We start from the raw sequence: 23,385 nt of genomic DNA, 5'->3' as shown, positions 1-23,385 counted from the left end.
GTGGATGTTGCTCTGGAGGGTTCGGGTCACTCACAGATCAACGATCTGGCTCCATTCGGATTGCTCCCCAGTGGTTCATTGCCTGAACTGCAGGGGTTCAATGCGGTCCTTGGCTCTTTGGGGCTGCTTGCTTCGGGTGACTTGTCTTGTCTGTTCTTGACTTGTCTCCTGGTCATTCATGTTCGGGGGCTATTCAACATCCTGGCAGATGGCCTGTCTGGGTTTATTTCCCTAAGTAAGAACAAAGCAGTTGGCCCAGATGGAATTTCACCATGGGTTCTGAGAGAATGTGCACCTGAGCTCAGCATTCCACTTCAGCTAATTTTTCAGACATCCTTGTGTACAGGAGTCGTAGCAGATGTGTGGAAAAAGGCTAACATAGTTCCATTCTACAAAAGTAGCAGCAAGAAGGACCCCCCTCAATTATAGATCTGTATCATGACAAGTGTAATGGTCAAAATATTGGAAAAAAATAATAAAACTAAATGGGTAGAGCACCTGGAGAGAAATGATATAATATCAGACAGACAGTATGGTTTTCGATCTGGAAGATCCTGTGTATCGAATTTACTCAGTTTCTATGATCGAGCAACAGAGATTTTACAGGAAAGAGATGGTTGGGTTGACTGCATCTATCTGGACCTAAAAAAGGCTTTTGACAGAGTTTCACATAAAAGGTTGTTCTGGAAACTGGAAAATATTGGAGGGGTGACAGGTAAGCTTCTAATATGGATGAAAAATTTTCTGATGGATAGAAAAATAAGGGCTGTGATCAGAGGCAATGTATCAGACTGGAGAAATGTCACAAGTGGAGTACCACAGGGTTCAGTTCTTGCACCAGTGATGTTCATTGTCTACATAAATGATGTACAAGATGAAATACAGAATTATATGAACATGTTTGTTGATGATGCTAAGATAATAGGAAGGATAAAAAACTATGATGATTGTCATGCCCTTTAAGAAGACCTGGACAAAATAAGTATATGGAGCACCACTTGGCAAATGGAATTTAATGTGAATAAATGCCATGTTATGGAATGTAGAATAGAAGAACATAGACCCCACTCAACCTATAAATTATGGGAGAAATCTTTAAAGAATTCTGATAAAGAAAGAAATCTGGTGTGGTTCTCGATTGAAAACTATCACCTGAGGACCACATAAAGAATATTGTGCGAGGAGCCTATGCCACGCTTTCTAACTTTAGAATTAATTTTAAATACATGGATGGCGAAATACTAAAGAAATCGTTCACGACTTTTGTTAGGCCAAAGCTGGAATATGCAGCGGTTGTGTGGTGCCCATATCTTAAGAAGCACATCAACAAACTGAAAAAGGTGCAAAGACATGCTACTAAGTGGCTCCCAGAACTGAAGGCCAAGAACTACGAAGAGAGGTTAGAGGCATTAAATATACCAAAACTAGAAGACAAAAGAAAAAGAGGTGATATGATCACTACATACAAAATAGTAACAGGAACTGATAAAATCAAGTGGGAAGATTTCCTGATACCTGGAACTTCATGAACAAGAGGTCATAGATTTAACCCTTAAATGGCGCATGGCTATATACCATTTGACACCCACAGGCGCATACCAAAAAAAAAAAAAAAATCTTTCTTCTTCCTAACCTGTTAATTTGTGTTTACTGATCATGGGAAAAATAATAAAAAAATCGTAAGTGGCATATATTGCCCGCTATAGGGCGTGGAAGTCTGGCAAAAAACAGGAGCTGACTCAGCGTGCGTCCCAGGCAGTCTGTTGATCGCTAGCTGTCAGGCCGGAGTTGCCACAAAGAGATAATTACCGTATTATTTCAATGTCTCTGATTGATTTTTCATAGTTTTTTTTGCTGTAATATTATTCAAAAGTGTGTAGTTTGATATATTTATATAATAAAATGAGTGAATCATCGCTGTACTCATAAATATGGTGTGCATATTGTTGATTCAATTATGTTCATCAATCAGTGAACAAATACTTTGTCGGTTATTACACTATATACACAGGTTATAAATAAGTATCTGCATGTTTTGTTCACCATAACGAACCACTAAATTGCTATTATGAGTCAAAAAGTAAGGAGGAATGACCGCCGTGTACCAGCCAGCCACTCACGCCCTCCCTCAAGTCACCTGACTCACCCACATTCTCCTCCCACAATACTGTTTTTGCTCTTATATACAGACGTTATATATATAAGTATTTACATGTTTTGTTCACCATAACTGTACATCTAAGCTTGTATGGTGAGTAAAGGCACAAAGACGTAGGACCTCACACAGTCAGCTGATGGCTGCCGCCCTCAAGGCCAGACGCACTAATATTTCTCCAACAATACTGTGTGGTGTTATTACGCTATATACACACATTATATATAAATATCTACCTGTTTTATTCACCATACTTGTACAAGTAAACTGGTATGGTGACCAAAGACCATCGTGGTAACCAGTAAACAACACCGTCGTCTGCACGATGGCGTCGTGCAGACAACGCCACCTCCCTCACCAAAATAGCGACTCCCAACCTACTCTTGCTGTTTATACCCTCTATACACACGTTATATATAAGTATCTACATTTGTGTTCACCATAGCAAACCACTAAGCTGGTATAGTGAGTGCAGTCAATAAAAGATGGCCACACACAGTCAGAAGACATCGCCACTACCCTCCCTCCCACAGCATTACTCCTCCCTCCATGGGGCACAGCGCTAAATATCACCACAATCCTGCTATTATCAGAACCCTGGTCAGTTTTATCACAGTCAGGGGTCTTCTGTAATAATATCATCGCTACATAATAGCATAAACAAGTATATTATAGCATTTTTAGGTGATGCTGTAGTGACAAACTGAACAGCAGTGCTGTGAGCTCATGCTGCGTGCGTCAGGCTTGGTTGCTCACTCAATACTGAGGCCCTTCACACCCGGGAATTTGGCCCATGATTTTTTTTTTAAATGGCGTTTGTTTACAAGAGCCCTGATGAAGGTGTGGTGAACCCCGTGTATCTGTGGGCCGTTTAAATCTTGCGTAGTACTCCAAAGCATCACTTGATGCGATACGCAATTTACTGCAAGTCGGTCAAAGCATCATATGATGCGATGCGCAATTGAAGGGTTAAACTAACTAAACAAAGATGCCGAAGAAATATAAGAAAATTCACTTTCGCAAACAGAGTGGTAGACGGTTGGAACACGTTAAGTGAGAAGGTGGTGGAGGGCAAAACCGTCAAGTCGTTTCAAAGCGTTATATGACAGAGTGCTGGGTAGATGGGGACACCACGAGCATAGCTCTCATCCTGTAACTACACTTTGGTAATTACAAGACCCAGCCAGGTTCGAACCTGGGAGAGAACCAGATGGGACTTCCACCAGTTTACTAGGAACCCAAACCCGGCTAACTGGGAAAGCACCAAACCCTGGCGAGCAGACACGCGGACCGACTGGGAACACAAACCAGCCAGTCGTCGAGATAAGCCAACACCCGAACACCCAACAGATGCAGACGGGCCACCACGACCCGGGTAAGGTGTGTGAATACGTGAGGTGCCAGGTTCAATCTGAATGGGAGACAATGAAAGCGATAACTTTGACGCCCCACAAGAAAACTGAGCCAATCCCTGAACCTCGGCTGAATCGGGACATGCCAATACCCATCCATGAGGTCCAGGGACACCATCCAAGTGCCCGACTCCAATAGAAGCCAAACATGGGACAGAGTAGTCATCCAAAAGGAGGGGCAAGAAACTCTGGGGTTCAGATGGAACAAGTCCAGAATGAACCGCAGGTCCGCACAGTCCCGTTTCAGAACTGGAAACAGGCGGGAAACCGACCTGAGAGACATCGTCATTTTGACCATGCCCAAATGCACCCACTCCAAGACGACCTGACAGAGCGCAGAAGAGGCCTGCCCCACCAGCCCCACCAGCCCCGAATCCCCTAAAGGAGGAGGAGCCATCCAAAGCCACTGCAGGCCACAAAAAGCCCACGAGTTGTGAGATCAGGTGTGAGCGAACAGAGCAAACTTTCCCCCCATCACCCTGTCAATGGGGTGAACCATGAAAGGGCCGATGCCCCTAACGAGAACCCGAACTGCACACATAGCGAGCACCATGCCGACCAGGCGCAGACGGGACCGAAGGCGGCACCGGCTCTGAAACTGGCACCTATGACCTACCCTGACGAGCTGAACCGCAAGCCCTGGCACAACCCTTCTGGGAAGAACTACCCGGGACCTCCGGAGAACCATCAAGTCAGACAACGAACGGCAGCTGGAAGAAGCCGTTTGCATATAATGCTCAACCGCAGAGGCCCCAAACAATAAAGGACAAAAGGGCGAAGACAACCTAAGAGCCAGGGCCCAAGCGGATTCCAAGGAGGAAGCGAGCACCAACTGACGACACGTGAGATACGCAGCGAAAAACTGCGACAGTGCATTCCACAGGATCGGCGCAAACAGCTTCAAAAGCGCAGACGACGCACGAGCAGCCGAGACCAAGGTGCCAGACCCAGAAACGGCCCCAGGCGCATCTACATCCTCCTCACGCCAATTTGAAGACAGCTCTAGAAGGGAAAAAAACACAGGACCAAGGCCAACAAGCCACGTGCGCGCAAGTCCTCACCCACAAGTGCAGCCAACAAAGAAGGAACCTGCATGTGAAGCTGAACTGCGCCAACATCCCGCAGAAGGGCAGGAGCGAAAAGGCACTCATTAACCCTTAGACCTCACAATATATATATATAGATTATTTGAGTAACAATACTAGTACTGCGCAATACATTAATTGCTGTTCTTGTGTCTAGCGCTAGAATTTAAATGCCTCGCGTGGGATAGGGGTAGTCATTGGGGAGCCACATCTGACCATAAACAAACGCCACCAGGGAAAAAAGCCAGCGTAGGCCGCCATTGTGTACAGGCCTCAGTTACCCAGCGGACACCATAGCGAGCACATCACTTTCCACCGACCAACCCCGCTCAACGAAGCATTCATCGCGACCTCTGACCGAGGATGAAATTAATAAGAATTTGTTCCCAGATGGTGATGAATCTGATATTCATGACTCCGACATTGATCATGATTACACACACAGCCCTCAGATGTGGATTCGACCGACGATGAGTGTTAACATGCTGATTCCACGAGGGCTAGGCCTAGCATCTCGCTCGTGCCTCCTCGCCCTCACTCGACCAGACCACACAGTTCATGTGCTACGTTGCAAGATATTGATGTTTTGGTCAAAGAGTCTGAGGAAGGTGAATCATTTTCCGGTTTTAGTGACTTAGAATTGGAAAACAGTTTCGGTACCGTAAGTGCCAGTGGAGAGTGTGTAGCAAAGCGTCATTTTGTCGCGTCAGCCGTATCTGGCCAAGCCATGCAGCACCGCATGGGACCACATGGGACGCTGATGAACAAAGAACCTCAACATCAAGTAATTTTCCATCACCGTCCCTGCCCGCCCCTACTGTTGCTAGACTTGCTTCAGCTCCTGGTCCACAGTTTTCTCGCCGTGGTGACGCTATTACCTCTCGAAACACACCAGGTGTTTTTGTGTGGAGTGATGGGACAGATTTTGTTCCACCAATTCCTGTCTTTGATAATTCAGATGTTGGGATTACAGACCTTTTCCCTGATATAGGTCTCGATATGTGTGAAATCTACTACTTTACCGCATATTTTGATGAGCCGCTCATGGAATATATTGTTCAGGAAACGAACAAATATGCGGCTGATCTCATTGATGAGGAGGACTTATCTGATTTTTCATGTATACAGCGATGGAAAGATACAACTGTAGGTGAAATGTATGTGTTTTTGGCACTGTGTATGTTGATGAAACATTGTGTCAAACACGTACTTGACCATTATTGGAGCAAAGACCATACTGTTCCAACACTGATGTTCGGCAAATCTGTCTCGAGACAGATTTTCGATAATCCTCAGGTGTCTTCATTTTGGAAATAATGAAGACCAGACTGATGATGATAGACTTTGGAAGGTAAAGCACATCCTGAATGAACTTATTGGAAGGTACAGGTATTTCTATGTACCAGCTCAGAACCTGGTGATTGACGAATCCCTTGTGCTTTTCAAAGGACATCTTGCCTTCAAGCAGTATATTCCCTCCAAACACCACCGATTTGGATTAAAATTCTTTGTACTCTGTGACTGTGAAACAGGAATTGTGTTACACATGATAATGTATATGGGTACAAATGTAGACATTCCTGCTAATGACCAACATGGCTTCTCAGGTAGTGTTGTGAAGTCACTGCTTGCACCATATCTGAACAAGGGGTCACATATTATACACAGATAACTATTATACCAGTCCCTTGCTAACTAGGCTCTTGACTGGTAATAGAACTGGAGTGTGTGGCACAGTGAAGGCAAAACGAAGGGAAATGCCAGTGTTTCACACTGCTATGCAGGTTGGTGATTGCGAGCTAAGAAAAACCGGTGCAATGCGTTCAGTGCGGTGGAAAGACAGGTGTGAAGTGAACATGTTGACCACCATTCATGATGGTACAATGTTGGATAGTGGCAAGGTGAACAGAATAACAAAACAAATAATCTATAAGCCAGATTGTCTCTTGGACTATAACATCAACATGCATTTGGTAAATAAATGTGATATGATGGTGGGGGCAGTGGAGTATGGAAAACAGTGAAGTGGACCAAGAAAATGTTTTTCCACATTGTTGACGTAACAATGCTGAACAGTTTCAGTATGTATCTTGTCAAAACAGGTGGTAAACGAAATTTCCGTGCGTTCAGTTTTACTGTAGTGACACAATTACTAGAGAATTACTAGCAGTCTCCGTGGTGTAGTGGTAAGACACTCGCCTGGCGTTCCGCGAGCGCTATGTCATGGGTTCGTATCCTGGCCGGGGAGGATTTACTGGGTGCAATTCCTTAACTGTAGCCTCTGTTTAACGCAACAGTAAAATGTGTGCTTGGATGAAAAAACGATTCTTCGCGGCAGGGGATCGTATTCCAGGGACCATAGGATTAAGGACTTGCCCGAAACGCTACGCGTACTAGTGGCTGTACAAGAATGTAACAACTCTTGTATATATCTCAAAAAAAAAAAAAAAAAAAAAAAAAAAAAAAAAAAAAAAAGTTTGGCAAAGCAATTCCTGGCATACAGAGGCCCATTCTGAACCCAGTATTGCACCATGCTCCCACACCCAGGCTCACTTTCAAGGAAGGATGCCTTTGTCACACACAATCTATAATAATAATAATAATAATAATAATAATAATAATTTATTTAGAAACAGTACATACTAGTACATAGTTGCAGCGTTATAGTACAAACATTCTGTTAGATTTAAAGATAGAGATAGTACATACAATACCTAAAGCCACTAGTATGCATAGCGTTTCAGGCATCTAAGGCATTTACCACCAACTGGAAAGTGTGCAGTAGGTCAGCGTGAGTGCATTGTATGCAAGACGACAACAAAGAGGGAACAGAAACATAAAATGGTGATGACTTGGTGCACAGCATGTCAAGTCCCTCTGTGCTACGTCAAATGTTTTGATGAGTATCACAGTCTTGATGACTTCTAAATGTCAAAGACTGGTGCAAAAACATGTAAATATAGAATGACTGAGTGTAAATAGTGAAAACAAATCATAAGAAATTGTATATTTTACTGAAAAATAAGACATTTTTGTGCAAGTACTTGAGACTACTAATACTGTACTAATATGTGGATACAATATACATTGACAACAGTTGTATGATAATAAATCATCAAGTGAGAACATATTGAACCACATCAGTGAAAAAAATGGGTGTAAAATACGCCATAGATACTGTAAATAATACCGCGAAAATAAATTCACGGCAATTTGGGCTCCTTCTCTGCCTCGCCTGTCTTCACCCGGGCACACCACGCTCCATTGACGATGAATCGTGACGTCATCGGCCAACTTCTTGGCTTATTTTGGTTATTGGTAAGTAAAATAAAAAAAATTTCCCCGTGCTCAGGGAACACAAACAAACACATTAACATGTTTTTTTTCTTTTTTTGTGCCTGTGGGTGTTGAAACCAATATGGCTCTTAGCGGCCCAAACGTTAAGGTGCTCAAAGTTGCCCCCCCAGGTAAACCTGGACCACAGTCAATGCCTTGTACCACTCAAGCATGCGGGTACGATAGAAGGCAGGCGTTCCAAAAATCCAGCGAGAACAACGAGCAGTCCGCAAGCCAGGATGACCCCGGAACCTCATAACAAACCCAGTATGGAGACAAAGCTCCAAACCTGAAGGAAGACGGATCCATTATAGAGGCATACTCTGGGCCGTGCAGGAGGTAAGTCGCAAAGCCGCCCGCACCTCAGTAGGCAAGACGCGGGAAGCCTAAAACATCCTGAAGGACGGAACCAAAGGACTCGCAAAGACACGGAACAGAACCCGGGGAGGAGCCGAACCCTAATTCAACTCGTACGCAGAGGGGGTAAAGGAAAACCCCACTCCTTGTAACAGTAAGCCCCGTTCTGAGGGATAGAAAACCCAGACAGGGTGCAATGGGGCCCAAGGCCCCCAAGTCAACTCCTCCCCAACCCAGGAACCTCCACGTCAGGCCCCGGGGAGCGAGTCATCCTCCAAAGCCCCGGCCTCACAAGAAAAGGCCGGGGCGGCTGAAATAGCAGGAAGAGAGTGAGCCCACTGGTCAGACCCCGGAGTTACAGCTGCAGGAACAGACTCGAATGCCTACGCCCCCACCCTGGAAGGGGCAACCCCCGAAACTGCCAGAGTCTCAGAAACCTCTAAACCCTGCCCTGACCCCGAAGCCGTCAGACGCTTAAGAGCTAGCACGGGGGGAGGGGGCCGAATGAACCACAGCAGGGGAAGAATGAGGGGAGCATGGACTGAACCAAGGCTGACGTGACCAACACCCCGAAGTCTGGGTTCCTATAAGCAAAACGGGGCAGCCTCGGGGCATCTGCTAAAGCAACTGACCTAGCACGTTGCAGCAACCTAAACCCAGCCAGCAATGCGCGAACTTCTTACACCTGAATAATGTCATCAGTAGATTGGGTGAACTGAGTCACAAACAAATAACAATGCTCACAGGACTCAGGGTCGAAGGTGTCACTGACCCAGCAGGCAGCATGGCGAAGGCAAAAACAATGAGCGTCACCCTGAGACAAGGGAACAGAGCAATCCTCAAACTCGCACAAGGCGAGAGGGGACTCAGGGGTCGCATCCATTAGACCCAAGTGCCCCACGGGGTTTCCCAGGGGCCCCTAGACTGAGTCTGCTAAGGGTAATCCCAGGCAGGGTGCTGCTAACCAGTGCCCAAGCTACCAAACAACACTGCTAATGCTGAACTCCTGGGGACGTGTCCACTCACAAGGGAAAAGCAAGGGGTACCACCAAACAAACAGCAAACCCTAGTATAACAGGGGGAAGGGACTAAGGCAGACCCCCCCCCCACCCAGGCAAAAAGAAAAGGAAAAGAAAAACCCTGCAAGAGGACAGCGTACCCAGAAGGAACGTAGCCGACCGCTGTTATAGGTGAAAACTAGATGCACAGTACCCTGTGCCCCTACCAGTGCAAAACTACCACTTACCCCAAGGCAAACAAGGGGTGGAAACCCCCCAAAACACTCGAGGCAGTCAATCGACGAGAAGCAAAAGATCAACAGAGGTAGACCCAAGGCGACTTGTGGAAGAGAACCCCAAGCCCCAACGGCAGTACTTACAGGGCACTCAGTGAAGGTGACCCTAAGCACATGCAGCCTGAGTGCCTGTGAATATTACTACCAGCTCGCACGCCACCGTTATCTTGAGGTTATCTTGAGATGATTTCAGGGCTTTTTAGTGTCCCCGCGGCCCTGTCCTCGACCAGACCTCCACCCCCAGGAAGCAGCCCGTGACAGCTGACTAACTCCCAGGTACCTATTTACTGCTAGGTAACAGGGGCATTCAGGGTGAAAGAAACTTTGCCCATTTGTTTCTGCCTCGTGCGTAAGAGCAGTACTGAAATAGAGGGCAGCACAACAAGAGTCCGGAGCTGGAGCCACATGACCATGCCGGATCACATCAGCCAAAGAACTTGGGGTGTGGATTGCCAGCACAATCCACACTCCCTGACACAATGAATTAATTATCATTATTATACTTTTATTTATTTGCATTATATATCGCTAAATAGGTACAATATATATTCTACCCTGAAGATGCTTTAAATATTTATACTATTAAAAGATCCTAACACCTATACCATAGAAAAACACAACTTCCATTAACCCTTAAACTGCGCATGGCGTATATATACGCCATGAGAAACATGTCCTACCGTGCGCATGGCATATATATATATGCCAAAGGGTGCCAGGCACCCTTCGAATGTCCTGCGCTGTAAAGGGGTCACCCATACCGTAGCCAGGGGCGATTGTAAACAGACGCCATCTTGAAAAAAAATCTTGTGCAGGCCTCCTTTGTTTCCTAGGCCTTAGTTAGTGGCCAGACACCATGGCGAGCGCATCATGACCCAGCGTCCGACCTTGCTCAGCGCACCACACTGCACCGCGCAGTCTTTGACTGAAGACAAAATAGCCAATGAAATGTTCAAAAGACGTTGACGAATCTGATATTGACGACTCCGATATAGATGAGGACTGTACACAGTCCGAGGAAATAGACACCACAGATAGTGTGGGTGAACATGTTGGTGCCACGAGGGTGAGGATGCCATGAGAGTCGCCTACTCAACACCACTTCACGCCCAAGCACATGGTTCATGTGTTCCATTGCAAGTTTATGATATGATCGACGAGTCTGAAACAGGTGAATTATTCTCTGGTTTTAGTGATGTAGAATTGGAGAATAGTTTTGCCATGCCTGCTATTGCCAGTACAAGTTTCGCCGCATCAGCTGCTAGCCCAGCCAAGCGCCGCCGCATGGAACAATATGGCGACAATGAGGAACAAATCCCCTCATGTTCCAATACTTTTCCCTCATCAACTCTTCCTGCCCCTACTGTTGCTAGACCTGCTTCAGCTCCTAGTCCCCGGATTCCTCGCCATAGTACAGCTAATGGCTCTCGGAAGACAGCAGGTTTATTTGTGTGGAGTGATGGTTATCTTGAGTTGATTTTGGGGCTTTAGTGTCCCCGCGGCCCGGTCCTCAACCAGGCCTCCACACCCAAGAAGCAACCCGTGACAGCTGACTAACTCCCAGGTGCCTATTTACTGCTAGGTAACAGGGGCATAGGGTGAAAGAAACTCTGCCCATCGTTTCTCGCCGGCGCCCAGGATCGAACCCGGGAACACAGGATCACGTATCCAGCATGCTGTCCGCTCGGCCGGCCGGCCCCTGGGGAAGATTTTGTTCCACAAATTCCCGACTTTGACAATAGAGATGTGGGAATTACAGATCTCTTCCCTGATACAGGTGAGGAAATGAGTGAAATATACTTCTTTACTCCATATTTCGATGAGCCGCTCATGGAACATATTGTTCACGAAACAGACTTGCGGCTGATCTCATTAAAGGTGAGGAGGTATTAGAATTTTCACGACTACAGCGTTGGAAAGAGACGACTGTAGGGGAACTGTATGTGTTTTCGCAATTTGTATGTTGATGAAACATTGTGTGAAACACGTAATATCACATTATTGGAGCAAAGACAATGCTGTTCCAACACCATTGTTCGGGAAATATATGTCCTGAGACAGATTTCTGTTGATCCTACTGTGCCTTCATTTTGCAAATAATGCAGACGAGAGACAGGATGATAGGCTTTGGAGGGTGAGGCACGTGCTAAATGACCCGATTGGAAAGTTCCGAGATTACTATGTACCAGCTCAGAAGCTGGTTATTGATGAATCCCTTATGCTTTTCAAAGGATGTGCTGCCTTCAAGCAGTATATTCCCTCAAAATGCCACCGATTTGGATTGAAATTCTTTGTGCTCTGTGACTGTGAATCAGGAATGGTGTTACACATGATACTGTATTCCGCTACAAATGTAGATATTCCTGCTAATGACCAACATGGCTTCTCAGGTAGTGTGGTGAAGGCACTGCTTGCATCATATCTGAACAAGGATCACATATTGTACACAGATAACTATTATACCAGTCCCTTATTAACCAAATTCTTGCTTGAAAATAAAACTGGAGTGTGTGGCACAGTAAAGCCAAAACGAAGGGAAATGCCTGTGTTTGACACTGCTATGCAAGTAGGTGATTGCGAGGTAAGAAAAAGTGGTGCAATACTTTCAGTGCGGTGGAAAGGCAGACGTGAAGTTAACATGCTGACCACCATTCACCCTGGTTCAATGGTGGACAGTGGCAAGATGAACAGAACAACAAAGCAAATAATATATAAGCCAGATTGTGTGATGAACTACAACATCAACATGTGTTTAGTTGATAAATGTGACATGATGGTGGGTGCTGTAGTGTGTGTACGGAAAAAAGTGAAGTGGACAAAGAAAATGATTTTCCACCTTATTGACGTAACAATGCTGAACAGTTACAACATGTAATTTGTGAAAACAGGTAGAAAACCATATTTCTGTTCATTTAGTTTTCAAGTTGTGAAACAGTTACTAGGTAAGTTTGGCAAAGGCACCCCTGGCATACAAAGACCCATTCGAGACCCAATATTGAACCATGCTCCTGCACCCAGGCTCGCTTACAGGGAGGCCTTTCCGATACACCAAATCAAGAAATTACCACCAACTGGAGCTCGTGCAGCAGGCCAGCGTCGGTGTGTTGTGTGTTCCAGCACCAAAACGAGGCAACAGAAATGTAAATTGGTGTTAACATGGTGCAAAGCGTGTGCAGTCCTTCTGTGCTATATCGACTGTTTCGCACAGTATCACAGTCTCCAGGACTACTAAATGTGTAATACGTTCGCAAATAAATGTACATATCAAGTTAATTTTAGTGTTTATATTAAAAAAAAAAAAAAAAAAAAATTGTATATTTCCTGTAAACTATACCATTTTGGTGGGCATACTTGTGACACTAATATGGGAGCACATAGTGAGTTTATATCAGTTTTATTATAATACAACGTCTAGTGATAATAATTGGAACAATACTAGCGAAAAAACTTATTGTAAAATGTGCCATACTGTAAATAATGCCGCGAAAATAAATTCGCGGCAACTCGGGCCTCCTGAGCAGCCGTGAATGACGGCTCCCTGACGCATCACCCTTGAGCGCTCATGCTCTGTGACGTCATCGGCGAACTTGTCAGCTCAATTACGTCATTGGTAAGTACAATAAAAATTTTTTTATTATTTTTCCTGTGCTCAGGGGACACAAATTAACATGTTTAGAAGACGAAAAAAAAATTTAGAATTTTTTTTCTTGCGCACAGGGGGTGTAAATATCCTCAGGACCCCTTAGCAACTTAAGGGTTAAGAGAACTGTCACACAAACTGTACTCATCATAAAAAAAAAAGATTTTGGAATACCTTCCCACACCTTTGCCCAGAGTGTGAGAAGGTATTCAGTCATCTTGGACATTATGAAGACTCAAATGTTAGTGCATTTCGATACTTAATCTCACGAGGGTTGACTGTGGGAAGAGATTCAGTCAACTTGGAAGTATGAGGAAGCACATAGATTATTGTATCAAAGTATGCAGACCTCATCTTTAGAAAGACCTGAATTTACCTAAAGACCAATAACACTCAAGTGATCTCGATGAGGACAGGAAGCCAGTGGCTTGTCATATGTACCCCCCATTTGTATTGCTGATTTTTTCCATGTGTATTTTTACATTTTTTGCACATTGGCAGATATGATTATTTTTCCATAGCTGCTGTTCACAGGTTAAAATCAAAGATATGCTTGATTATTCCTAGAGCTTGGTTTACTTTTTTTTACTGCTGCTGCTGCTGCTACCTGTTGTGCAACTTTCCGTGAGTGGTGTATTTTGACTCCAAGGTTCTTTTCTTCAACAATCTGCTGCAGGGTAATGTTATTAATCTAGTAGTTGTGATATAAGTTGTTATGCCGCACATGCAGTCTTGCATTTTTCGATATTAAAAAGCATTTGGCATTTTCATGACTATTTGTGGAGTTCATGTAGATCTCTTGTAAGACATCAATATAATTTTCATTTTCCCACTTTACCAAAGACATAGCAGCTTTGGAGAAAGCGCAACACCGAGCAGCAAAAATCGTTCCAGAACTAAGTCAACTTTCATACCAGGAATAGCTGAGGGCCACAGGGCTAACAACCAGTGGCAGCTCGCCCAGAGGCCACTGAGCTGAAGGCCCTCCAGATACTCACTGGCAGGTGAGAACAAATTCTTTATATGCTATTTTCAATATACAGTATTTATAACCAAATTTTGGAAAACAAAATTAATTAAAAAGCAATAAAAATAAAAGTTTCATGCTGTATGATGGTGATGCAGTCCATCTAATCTATTCAGCCACAAGTCACCACTGCAAACCAGACATGACAGGGTGGATCTCATTGAAACTTAAAATACAGTACTGAACTATTTGGAGGATACTGATCCAGACAACTTCTTGAAAGGTCAGATGTAACACACAGGGAGCAAATGGTTTCAAAGCTCAACAAGCCACAATGTAGGACAGAAAATAGGAGATGCTTTTCACCAACAGGGTTATAAACCCATGGAACTGAATACTTGCCAAAGCTGTAAATGCAAAAACTGCTGAATTTTAAAAGCCAGCTTGAAAAAATCATCAGAACAAATGTGGGGAAACTCTGACAAGCCACCGGCTTCCTGTCCTTTTTGAAGCCCCTAGCGTTAGTGGTTCTCAGGGTAAATCTTTTAAAATTTGGACCATATGGATGTCCTGGCACTGAGATGCATGTTTATAATATAGAAAATGTTAGTACAATCAGGTGATTAACATCATAGTGTCCAGAGTGTGGGAACAGATTCAGTCATCTTGGAACTATGAAGAGGAACAAAATGATAGATTCAGATAATAGGCTACACACTTTGAGTGTGGAAAATGGTTCAGAAAATATTGAAGTACAGTATATAGGAAATGTGTCAAACCATGATTTAGCTTCATTGAAAGCCTCAGGATCCATAGAGGACATCAGTTGAATCTCAGGTTGCATTTCTTGTAGTATATCGTGATCTAGTGTTTAGAGCATGTGCTTGGGAATGCCCAGTGTGCAGGTTCGAATCCTCCTGACGACACCTGCTGATTTTCTCATTATTGAAGTATGATGAGGCACATATTAGCAAAATAAATTAACTGTACCTTTAATCTAATACACACTTTAGAAACTGAGCTTCATTATGAAAATATTGTGCTATCACTATGTCAGTTGGATGTCCTAATGAAGTAATTACATTATACTATATTTAGAGAAAATGCTTCACCATAAAAGGTAAAGATCTGAATGTATTTTTAAATTCTGTTCTTTTATGAAAGTTTAATGCTTCTCATAGACCAAGATAGAACTAGAGCAGCTGCCAATGTAGGAAAACTCAAAATTTGTCATAAGTAAACAATATATCTTTATTTTAACTAAGATATAATAAAGTTTTAAATTAGTTTTTTCTTCCTATTAATTTACTAAATAATAATATGCTTTCTATTTTTGCTCTTTGTAGAAATTTATTTAAAATGTAGTAGTCCCTGATAAAGTAGCTAATTTATGGAGTTTTCTGTTGGGAGCTCCTTTGACTCCCTGGAGCTATAGGACTGATATGCACTTTATTAGTCTGGGGCTTCAGTCACTAGAGTTTTGCCTACCGGGGACCATGAGCCAGAACCTGGCTCCCCCTCAGAAAGGTGCAGGAAGCAATGCCCTATGGAAACCCCCTTGTATTTGGGGGTATTTCCTATCTGCCATCGACCGAGGTTAGGCACCCAGGAAAGGTAGGCATCACAAAGCAAACCCCATGTGATAGAAACTTGCAAAAAAAAAACCAAGATCGAACAGAGAAACAAAACTCCCCTAAAGAAACAAGGAAAATAAGCAAACACGCAAACATTAACCACCACGCCGCTTGTCTGCGCAGCTCTCTCTCTCTCTCCCCCTCCTGAGAGGGGAAGCCCCGGACCTCTGCGCCAGCAACCCAGCTCCTCAGTTCATAGGCTGAAGCACTCTGGGGCAGTTGTCCACTCTGGCCTCAGATGCCTGCTGAATATTGTGCCCTTGTGGTGTTTCCTGCTGTTTGTGGTGTGGTGGCCAGCGGTCCATCTAATTACCCAAAGCTACTCAAAGCTACCCAAAGCTTCCTGGCATTACGTTAGTAATGAATAAATATAATATATTTACTGCTTTCCTGCTTTCAGTTGTTTCTGGAGGAGTTCCAGATCACTCAACAGTTGCTCAAGCAATTGTGCGGGAGTCTGAACTTCGCTGTGCTGGTCTTCCCCTTCGGGTCGGATCTGGCTTCGGCAACTGTTCTGGTTCCTTCAGGGACATCCCTTCTGCTGCTTTCATGATTGCTGGGTTCGAAACCCAGGGGCCTTGTGTTGGCTGCTGTGTTGCCGGTTTCCTCTTCGGGTTTTTCGGGGTTCTGTGCCACGGCACCTACCCGAGCCCTCACTGGATGTGTTCACAGATGCCTCGCCTCTCAGCTGGGGCTTTGTGACAAGTGCTCATCAGGTCGGTCAGCGTCGGTGGGGTCTGTCCTTCCATCGGGCTCACAGTACAGAGTGGGAGTTTGTGGCGGTGTGGCATTCACTTCAGAAGGTTCGAGTCGCTCGCGGATCAACTATCTGGCTCCATTCAGACTGCTCCCCTGTGAGACATTGTCTGAACCGTCATAGTTCGATGCGGTCCTTGGTTCTTTGGGAGCTGGTCGCTTCGGGTGACTCGTCTGGTAAGTTCTCAGGGTTTGGCTCTCCTGACGGTTCACGTCCAGGAAGTGTCCAACGTACTGGTGGACGGCCTGTCCCGTTTCATTTCCCCTGTGCACAGAATGGATGGGCGACTCCAACTTGTTCCATTGACTCCACTGATGGATGTTCGGGCACTGGACATGGACCTCTTCACACCACCTTGGTCGAGGTGTCTTCCGGTATATGCAGCGCCCTACCCAGACTGTGAGGCCGTCGGGGTTGAAGCTTTTCAACTGGACTGGTCGAGGTGGGGGTTCCTGTACCTCTTCCCACCAGTTCAGTTGTTGCTCCAAGTCCTGGGTCATTTGGAGACTTACCAGGGGACGGTAGTCCTGTTGGCCGCTTGGTGGCCGGCCCAGACGTGGTTTCAGGCACTGCTTGCTCAGTGTCTGAACTCAAGGGTTTTCCCATGGCTCCGCCTCTTTCAGCAGATTGGTCCAGTCTGGTACATGGCTGGTTCGATCTTCTCCTCCGCTCTTTGAATCTGGTCTTTTTGATGTGGATTTATCACCACTTGAATGGTGATCAGGTGGTTGCATTGATGGTGTCCCACCTGCGAGTTTCGTCTCGGTGGCAGTATGAAGTTTCCTGGCGATCCTTCCGGGACTTTTTATCTCTTCATAGGCTGTCTTCGATATCTGATCGGGTTGTTTTGTCCTTTCTCTCTTTGTCGTTTCAGAACCGTCATCTTATACCGGATATTGTCGCTTCATATCATGCGGTGCTGGCAGAGCTACTTCTGCTTGTGTTTGGGGTGGATGTCACTTCTGCTCCATTCTGCAAGCTTTCTCGGGCGTTGTTTCACCTCCGGCCTGCTCATGTGCCGCCTGAGCTGTCCTGGTCTTTAGACCGGGTGCTCTCTTTTCTTTCTTCTCAGTTTGTGGTGGTCCCTACGGTTCAAGAATGTTTTTCTAAGGCTCTTTTCTTGTTGGCACTGGCCTCTGGAGTTCAGGTCGGGGGAGCTTCATGCTCTCATTACATTAAACGCTGTTTTTTTGCTTCCTCGATTACCTTAATAACTAGAAATTCTGACATTACAAATTCCAGGAGACATACTAAAGTAATGTCATAGGGTAAATAAACAATGTTATGTGAAGCTCATTTATGTGCTAATTAAAAGAAAGCACTAAGTTACAATGAGTGGACAGTGACTTCGTATGTTAAGACAATTGCCAAGTAAGTTCTATATAATAATTAACAGGTTATAAGTAAGCAACAACTATTACACATTATGCTATCTATAATCTAAACTAATGATTGATCCCAAATTAATATAATAAATATATCCCATTCACATCCATCAAGACTACAACAAGCAATCAAAACCATTTAGGCTATTCATATACCTGGTAATACAGGTCTATAATGATCATGCTACCAATTACAATACTCAAACTTAGTCCTTTACAGAAAATTTTAAAATAACTAAATTAAAGCAAACATCCTTTTATATTAATAAACTGTTAGATTCTGACATTTTTAAACAGATGAAATAAATAAATAAATGCTAGCAGTAATTAAGCCATTAATGAAATACTGTACTCCACATTAGAATACAAATTCTGGAGTCACATTCATATAAATGCAGAGTTCTGGTTTATAATTGCCACATTAATACAAATGTTAGGATCAAGCTAATATACGGTAATTGTCACATTCATATCAATATAAGTGTCAGGTTCAAGCTTTATTTGCCATATTTAGGCTAATTTTCAGATTCACAAATTTTATAATTGCCAGACTCAGGATAATATAAATGCCAGATTCAGGCTAATATAGTTAACAGGCTAATATAATTGCCCATCAGACTAATATAATACCAATGAGACTAATTTAACTGCCAGTCATACAATTATAGCCTAACTGTTAAAGCTAGGCTAGAGAAATACAAATTTCTGACCGAGAAAATTATAAAAGCCAGTGCGGCTACTATAAATTCTCATGTGATACATTTCTAATCATGTATAGTATAATCACATTTCTAATCATGTATAGTATAACTCATAAGTAGGCGTAAATAAAAAATGGATATCAGTTTGCATAGGTATCTGCTGAGCTTCTAATTTCTTTATTAAAACTTATTTATATATCTCCTACCAATAAAATGGTACACAAAGAAATCACATTAACGTGATGTATCAATGAGGAAATCAGTAGGAGCCATGAGGAGGATTCGAACCTATGCTCTGGGTACTATCAAGCAGACGACTAAGACTACTCCACCACAATATGGTAAAAGCATGGCAACTAGGATTCAACTGAATTCTCAAGGGTTCCTGAGGCTTACATTGAAGCTTAACCAGGGTTTCACAAAACACCCACACACAAACCAGAGTGCATGTGGGCACTGTGATCAATGCCCCCCACACACTTGCATAAATTGCTAAAAGAAAGTTTTAAATATAAAAAATCACAATTAAAACTTTGTTTTATCTTTGTTCAAATAAATACAGAATATACGTTTCTGGATTTATGAACAATTTTGAGTTTTCTACACTGACAGCTTCTCTGTGTCTTGCTTGGTCTATGAGGATTATCTAACTTTCATAAAAGAACAAAATAATAAAATACTTTTAGATCTTTACCTTTTATGATGAAGCATTTTTCTCAAACAAAATTCAATATAACATAATTACCTCTTTAGGATATCCAACAGACATGGTGATAGCACAATATTTTCATCAAAGGGTCCTGGTAGTACAAGTGGGTTCGTTCTCGACTCTCGATCAAGAATTCTAGGTTTGGATCCCCGGCAGGACAGAAATGGTTGGGTGCATTTCTTATCACCTAATGGACTCTTTACCTAGCAATAAGTCAGTACCCAGGAGTTAGTCAGCTTGTTGTGAGGTTGCACCCAATACTTTGTTCTTAATTAGGGGAGGGGCCTTGATATAAGCCTAACATGTACAGATACACTCTGGCTGCCTGTCGTCTGGCACAATTAATTGAATAACTAATGGTAATGTCTTCTCACAGATATAGAAACATAAGGTAAAAACCTACACTTAGGTTTATTTTTAAATTTACATAAAGAAGTACACCAAGTCATTTGCACCCTCCTGAGGGCTTTGTCAAGGTCTGAGTATAAAGTTAGGATGAGACTTACATCTCAACGTTTAATAAGGATGCTACCCTGGATCCAATCTCCATTGGATCCAATAGTCACCTCTATTCCCAACTGCTGATGCAACTGCGGTTATGTCTTCTATTGAATTATGGTTATGTATCTTTTATGTAATCCTAATATTCTGAGAACTTAAGTTATTATAATTAAGAGGGGTTCATCTCAATGCTATTCCTCGTAATCCTCTTTATACCCCAAGGAAAGCAGCTAATTGGACTACTGTACTTACATTCATCCATTTATTGAGATATGTTCTTCAATTCTGATCACAAGTTTTTGCCCTGTTTCCCCAACATAGACTTCGTTGCAATCTCTACAAGGAAATTTATAAATGCCTCCCGGGTTTCTATCATCTCCTGCTCTATTCTTACAAACCCTTTCTCTAATTGAATATATAGGTAACTGAAAATGATTTTATGCCTTAGGAAAAGGATCACAATATTGATTTTAATTGGTGAGAAATAATCTACAGAAGTAATAATATTAGAACTAGAAGGGTAGTATAAGGGGATTCAAATAAATACTCTGAATACTTTTGTTGGTAACAAAAGCTTTATTTCAGAGGGTAAATTTACTAGAAAAATAATTATAAGTTAATTAAAATTAGATCTCAATAAATGGATGAATGTAAGTACAGTAGTCCCATTAGCCGCATTCCTTGAGGTATAGAGAGGGTTACAAAGGATAACATCCAGATAAACACCACTATTAATAACAACTCCAGTTCCCAGCATATCAGGAGTACAGAAAGGACACCTAACTATAGTTCAATAGAAGACATCAATACAGGTACATTGGCAGTCAGGAATAGAGGTGATCTGGTCAGGCGGTCAAGAAGGATAAGAGGACTGGACCCAGGATAGCCGCCTCATTAGACGTTGAGATGTAAGTCTCGTTCTAACCACACACATACAGATCTTGACGAGGCACTCAGGAGAGTGCGAAAAACTTGGTGTAAGTTTTTACATAAATTTAAAAAATACATAAGTGTTGGGTTTTAATCCAATTAATTGAATTACAATAAAGCTCAATTTCCAAATTGTATATTAGATAAAACACTATACTGCGCACACTATGATATCATGGGGAAAGGGGGTACACGCACAAATATATCATGTTTGATAGTACAGTGGAACCTCGACTTACGACTGCCCCTACTTACGAATTTTTCGAGGTACGACCACCAATTTTGTCTGAAAATGTGACTCGACTTATGACCTTTGCCTCGACTAGCGTCTTTGGTGATACACGTATGAGTCGACCGTGCGCGTGGTTCCTGGTGGCACGGGCGACACCGGATCAGTTTACTAGAGCCACCTGCTTAGTGACGATTGCGCTCGTAAAGAATTTCATTGTTTTATGCTTTCTTGTTTTTTGAACATAAAAGTAATTATTATTTATCATGCCATGGGTCCCAAGAAAGTCTGTGGAAAGGTTCAACCTAAGAAAATAGTTGTGAGTAGAGGCAGTAGAGGATGTCCCTTCCTCATTAAGAAAATGTGTGAAGTATAGGAAGAACTGTAAAGTTTTGTTATAAAGTATACCCTATTCATATTACATTTTCAAAGACTTAATTTACACACAATGTGTGTAAATTAAAATGTAATACAAATTACGAAACGCGTTCAGGCGTCAGACAATTAAAAAATGAATTTTGGAGAATTATTTTTTTTATTACCACCGACAGTGAAGGAAAACATAAGAAATATTGAGAAAATTCGGGTTAGAATTATTAATCTTACCTTTTCGGTCATATTCAACAACATATGTTTACAAGAAAGTGTGTGTGTGTGTGTGTGTGTGTGTACTCACCTAGTTGTACTCACCTAGTTGTGTTTGCGGGGGTTGAGCTCTGGCTCTTTGGTCCCGCCTCTCAACCGTCAATCAACAGGTGTACAGATTCCTGAGCCTATCGGGCTCTATCATATCTACACTTGAAACTGTGTATGGAGTCAGCCTCCACCACATCACCCCCTAATGCATTCCATTTGTCAACCACTCTGACACTAAAAAAGTTCTTTCTAATATCTCTGTGGCTCATTTGGGCACTCAGTTTCCACCTGTGTCCCCTTGTGCGTGTTCCCCTTGTGTTAAATAGACTGTCTTTATCTACCCTATCAATCCCCTTCAGAATCTTGAATGTGGTGATCATGTCCCCCCTAACTCTTCTGTCTTCCAGCGAAGTGAGGTTTAATTCCCGTAGTCTCTCCTCGTAGCTCATACCTCTCAGCTCGGGTACTAGTCTGGTGGCAAACCTTTGAACCTTTTCCAGTTTAGTCTTATCCTTGACTAGATATGGACTCCATGCTGGGGCTGCATACTCCAGGATTGGCCTGACATATGTGGTATACAAAGTTCTGAATGATTCTTTACACAAGTTTCTGAATGCCGTTCGTATGTTGGCCAGCCTGGCATATGCCGCTGATGTTATCCGCTTGATATGTGCTGCTGTGTGTGTGTGTGTGTGTGTGTGTGTGTGTGTGTGTGTGTGTGTGTGTGTGTGTGTGTGTGTGTGTGTGTGTGTATATATATATATATATATATATATATATATATATATATATATATATATATATATATATATATATATATATATATATATGCGAGTTTTCTGTTGCATATTGTCCTGGGGACCATTCAGGCTTGTTCGCATTTGTGTTCCTCACGTGTGCCCCAAAGAATGAGGTGATTTGGTAAAATGCTATGCCCAAGATTACTATCCGAGTGCCGGCGGTGGGGTGGTTCAAATAGCCTCGGCTATCACCTCATTATGTCCGGTCGTGATGGTCAAGTGGATTAAGGCGTCTTGTACATACCAGTTGCGTTGCTCCTGGGAGTATGGGTTCGAGTCACTTCTGGGGTGTGAGTTTTCAGTTGCATATTGTCCTGGGGACCATTCAGGCTTGTTCGCATTTGTGTTCCTCACGTGTGCCCCAAAGAATGAGGTGATTTGGTAAAATGCTATGCCCAAGATTACTATCCGAGTGCCGGCGGTGGGGTGGTTCAAATAGCCTCGGCTATCACCTCATTATGTCCGGTCATGATGGTCAAGTGGATTAAGGCGTCTTGTACATACCAGTTGCGTTGCTCCTGGGAGTATGGGTTCGAGTCACTTCTGGGGTGTGAGTTTTCAGTTGCATATTGTCCTGGGGACCATTCAGGCTTGTTCGCATTTGTGTTCCTCACGTGTGCCCCAAAGAATGAGGTGATTTGGTAAAATGCTATGCCCATGATTACTATCCGAGTGCCGGCGGTGGGGTGGTTCAAATAGCCTCGGCTATAACCTCATTATGTCCGGTCGTGATGGTCAAGTGGATTAAGGCATCTTGTACATACCAGTTGCGTTGCTCCTGGGAGTATGGGTTCGAGTCACTTCTAGGGTGTGAGTTTTCAGTTATATATATATATATATATATATATATATATATA

The 23,385-nt window shown here is 43.2% G+C and overlaps 1 protein-coding gene across 27 annotated transcripts in view; it reads right to left on the bottom strand.

Moving 5' to 3' along the window:
* Nucleotides 1–23,385, bottom strand: part of LOC123758034 (uncharacterized) — a 247,631-nt gene that overhangs the window by 104,980 nt on the left and 119,266 nt on the right. For 18 of the 27 annotated variants that reach the window (XM_069338977.1, XM_069338975.1, XM_069338981.1 and 15 more), the window contains one exon: nt 17,920–19,635. The exons of the other annotated variants lie outside the window; for them this stretch is intronic. In XM_069338977.1, coding sequence (XP_069195078.1) covers nt 19,616–19,635 — 20 coding nt within the window. In that variant the 3' untranslated portion in view covers nt 17,920–19,615. Of the gene's footprint in view, nt 1–17,919; nt 19,636–23,385 lie in introns of those variants that run through there. 27 annotated transcript variants of the gene reach the window in all.

The sequence above is a fragment of the Procambarus clarkii genome, chromosome 40 (assembly GCF_040958095.1).
Source record: "Procambarus clarkii isolate CNS0578487 chromosome 40, FALCON_Pclarkii_2.0, whole genome shotgun sequence".
NCBI classification, from domain to species: Eukaryota; Metazoa; Arthropoda; class Malacostraca; order Decapoda; family Cambaridae; genus Procambarus; species Procambarus clarkii.
Note: the sequence above shows the minus strand (reverse complement) of the source record. Positions and strands in the feature narration are given on the sequence as shown.